Raw genomic sequence first — 1,589 nt, forward strand, 5'->3', positions numbered from 1 at the left:
GAAGCAGCTGCGGGGCCTCAGATCCAGCAGCTTCCGATCCAGCCGTCCCACGCCCCGCCCCACGCCCCGACCCACGCCCCGACCCACGCCCCGGGCCTCGCCAGAGGAGGCAAGAGCCGCGACTTGAAGAGACACCTGATGTCAGCGTTCCGGCGGCACCAGTCAGTGTCCATAAGCTACAACCCCAGCTCCGCCCGCAGACGCAGGGTAAGCAGAGGTGGCCCAGAGGCAAACAGGGTGCCACACACAGGAACGCAGCAGTGACGACGCAGCATCGCACTACGTGAGAGGAGCAGACACGGTCCCACTTGCGTTGATGCCCGGACCAGGCGCAGTCACTGAGACGAGGTGCGGGTTGGTGGCTGCCTGGCGGGGGTCGGGGGGGTCCAGGCCCTCAGCTCACTCGGCACTACCTGCATCACTTAGAGACTCGGTTACCCCTCCCCCGCCCGGGCTGCGCCCGCACGTCTGGCCCGCTCGGCGCTCTCCCACGCGTGATCACAAGCCGCCATCCATCCTGCCGCCGCCGCACAGCGCCCACGCGGAAACGGGCGCCATGAGCACTTCTGCTAGAAGAACTTGAATGTCGCTTTGCTGTTTCGTTTAAATTGGAGTATGCTACAATAATCGTGTGTGGCCTCTGTAGGGGTCCTACCCTCCTCCTCTACAGGGCGGTGTCCCTCCAGGTGATTCGCCAGCTCCTCAGGTCCCCAGCTCGGGGAGGTGGCAGGAGGTGGTGCACAGGAAGGGCTGTGGTCGGGCTTCCCGTGATTACAGTGTGACACTTGGGGAGTCTAGGGCGGCTGGCTCTGCACAGATAGATACTCCCCTTGCCCAAGGTCCAGCCCTACCACCCTGGGCACCTGCAGTGCAGGACCCACGTCCTCAACTTCACCGGGGGTCCCCCCAATCTAAATGCAGGCCCCTGAGGCAGGACGGTCACTCACAAGTGTTGGGGACAGGGTGGCCGCAGGCCCCTGGGTGGGCGAGTAGATGCCCTCTTGGGGTGCCAGGGACTAAAGAGGCCCATCCAGGGGTCCCCAGACCAGGGCCACATGGTCCACGCAGGCCCGTGTGGGGACGGGGGGTGGTGGGACATCACTGAGGAGGAAGGAGCCCGCTGCTCAGCTGTTGGGAACTCCCAGAGCAGCCACCCTCACCCTGACAGGTGAGGCAACAGGCGGCGACTATGGCCCCTCGTCGCCCCGTTCCCCAGTTCCCAGTGCCACCTCAGGCACCGGGCGCCGCCGGTTCGTGGTGGGTGCTGCCGGCCCGCACGCTCACCTTGGCGCCCAGCGGGCAGTACCCCTTGAGGAAGTCGGTGCAGACCTCCGCCTTCCGGGACACGTAGACGTGGCTGTAGGGACAGTTGCTGTTGCTGCAAATCCCCTTCAGGAAGTAGGAGCACACGGGCATCTGTCAGGGAAGGGGGGGCAGTGAGGGCCAGCAGACCTCGCAGCTCCGCCATGCTTGTCGGGCACCTGCCCCCCACCTGATGGTGCAAACGCCAGGACTCCAAGGACCCGCCTGCAGTCCCATGGCCGGCACGAGCCTCATGGCTGGAAACCCTCATGTGGTCCTGCCCCAGG

General features: G+C 65.6%; 1 protein-coding gene across 1 annotated transcript in view; it reads right to left on the minus strand.

Moving 5' to 3' along the window:
- The window catches only part of ZC3H3 (zinc finger CCCH-type containing 3), a 61,602-nt gene that overhangs the window by 7,566 nt on the left and 52,447 nt on the right, over nucleotides 1-1,589 (minus strand). The window contains 1 exon segment of the mRNA XM_006912951.3: nucleotides 1,285-1,416. Coding sequence (XP_006913013.2) covers nucleotides 1,285-1,416 — 132 coding nt within the window.

Source organism: Pteropus alecto, unplaced genomic scaffold (genome assembly GCF_000325575.1).
Source record: "Pteropus alecto unplaced genomic scaffold, ASM32557v1 scaffold105, whole genome shotgun sequence".
Taxonomy (NCBI): domain Eukaryota; kingdom Metazoa; phylum Chordata; class Mammalia; order Chiroptera; family Pteropodidae; genus Pteropus; species Pteropus alecto.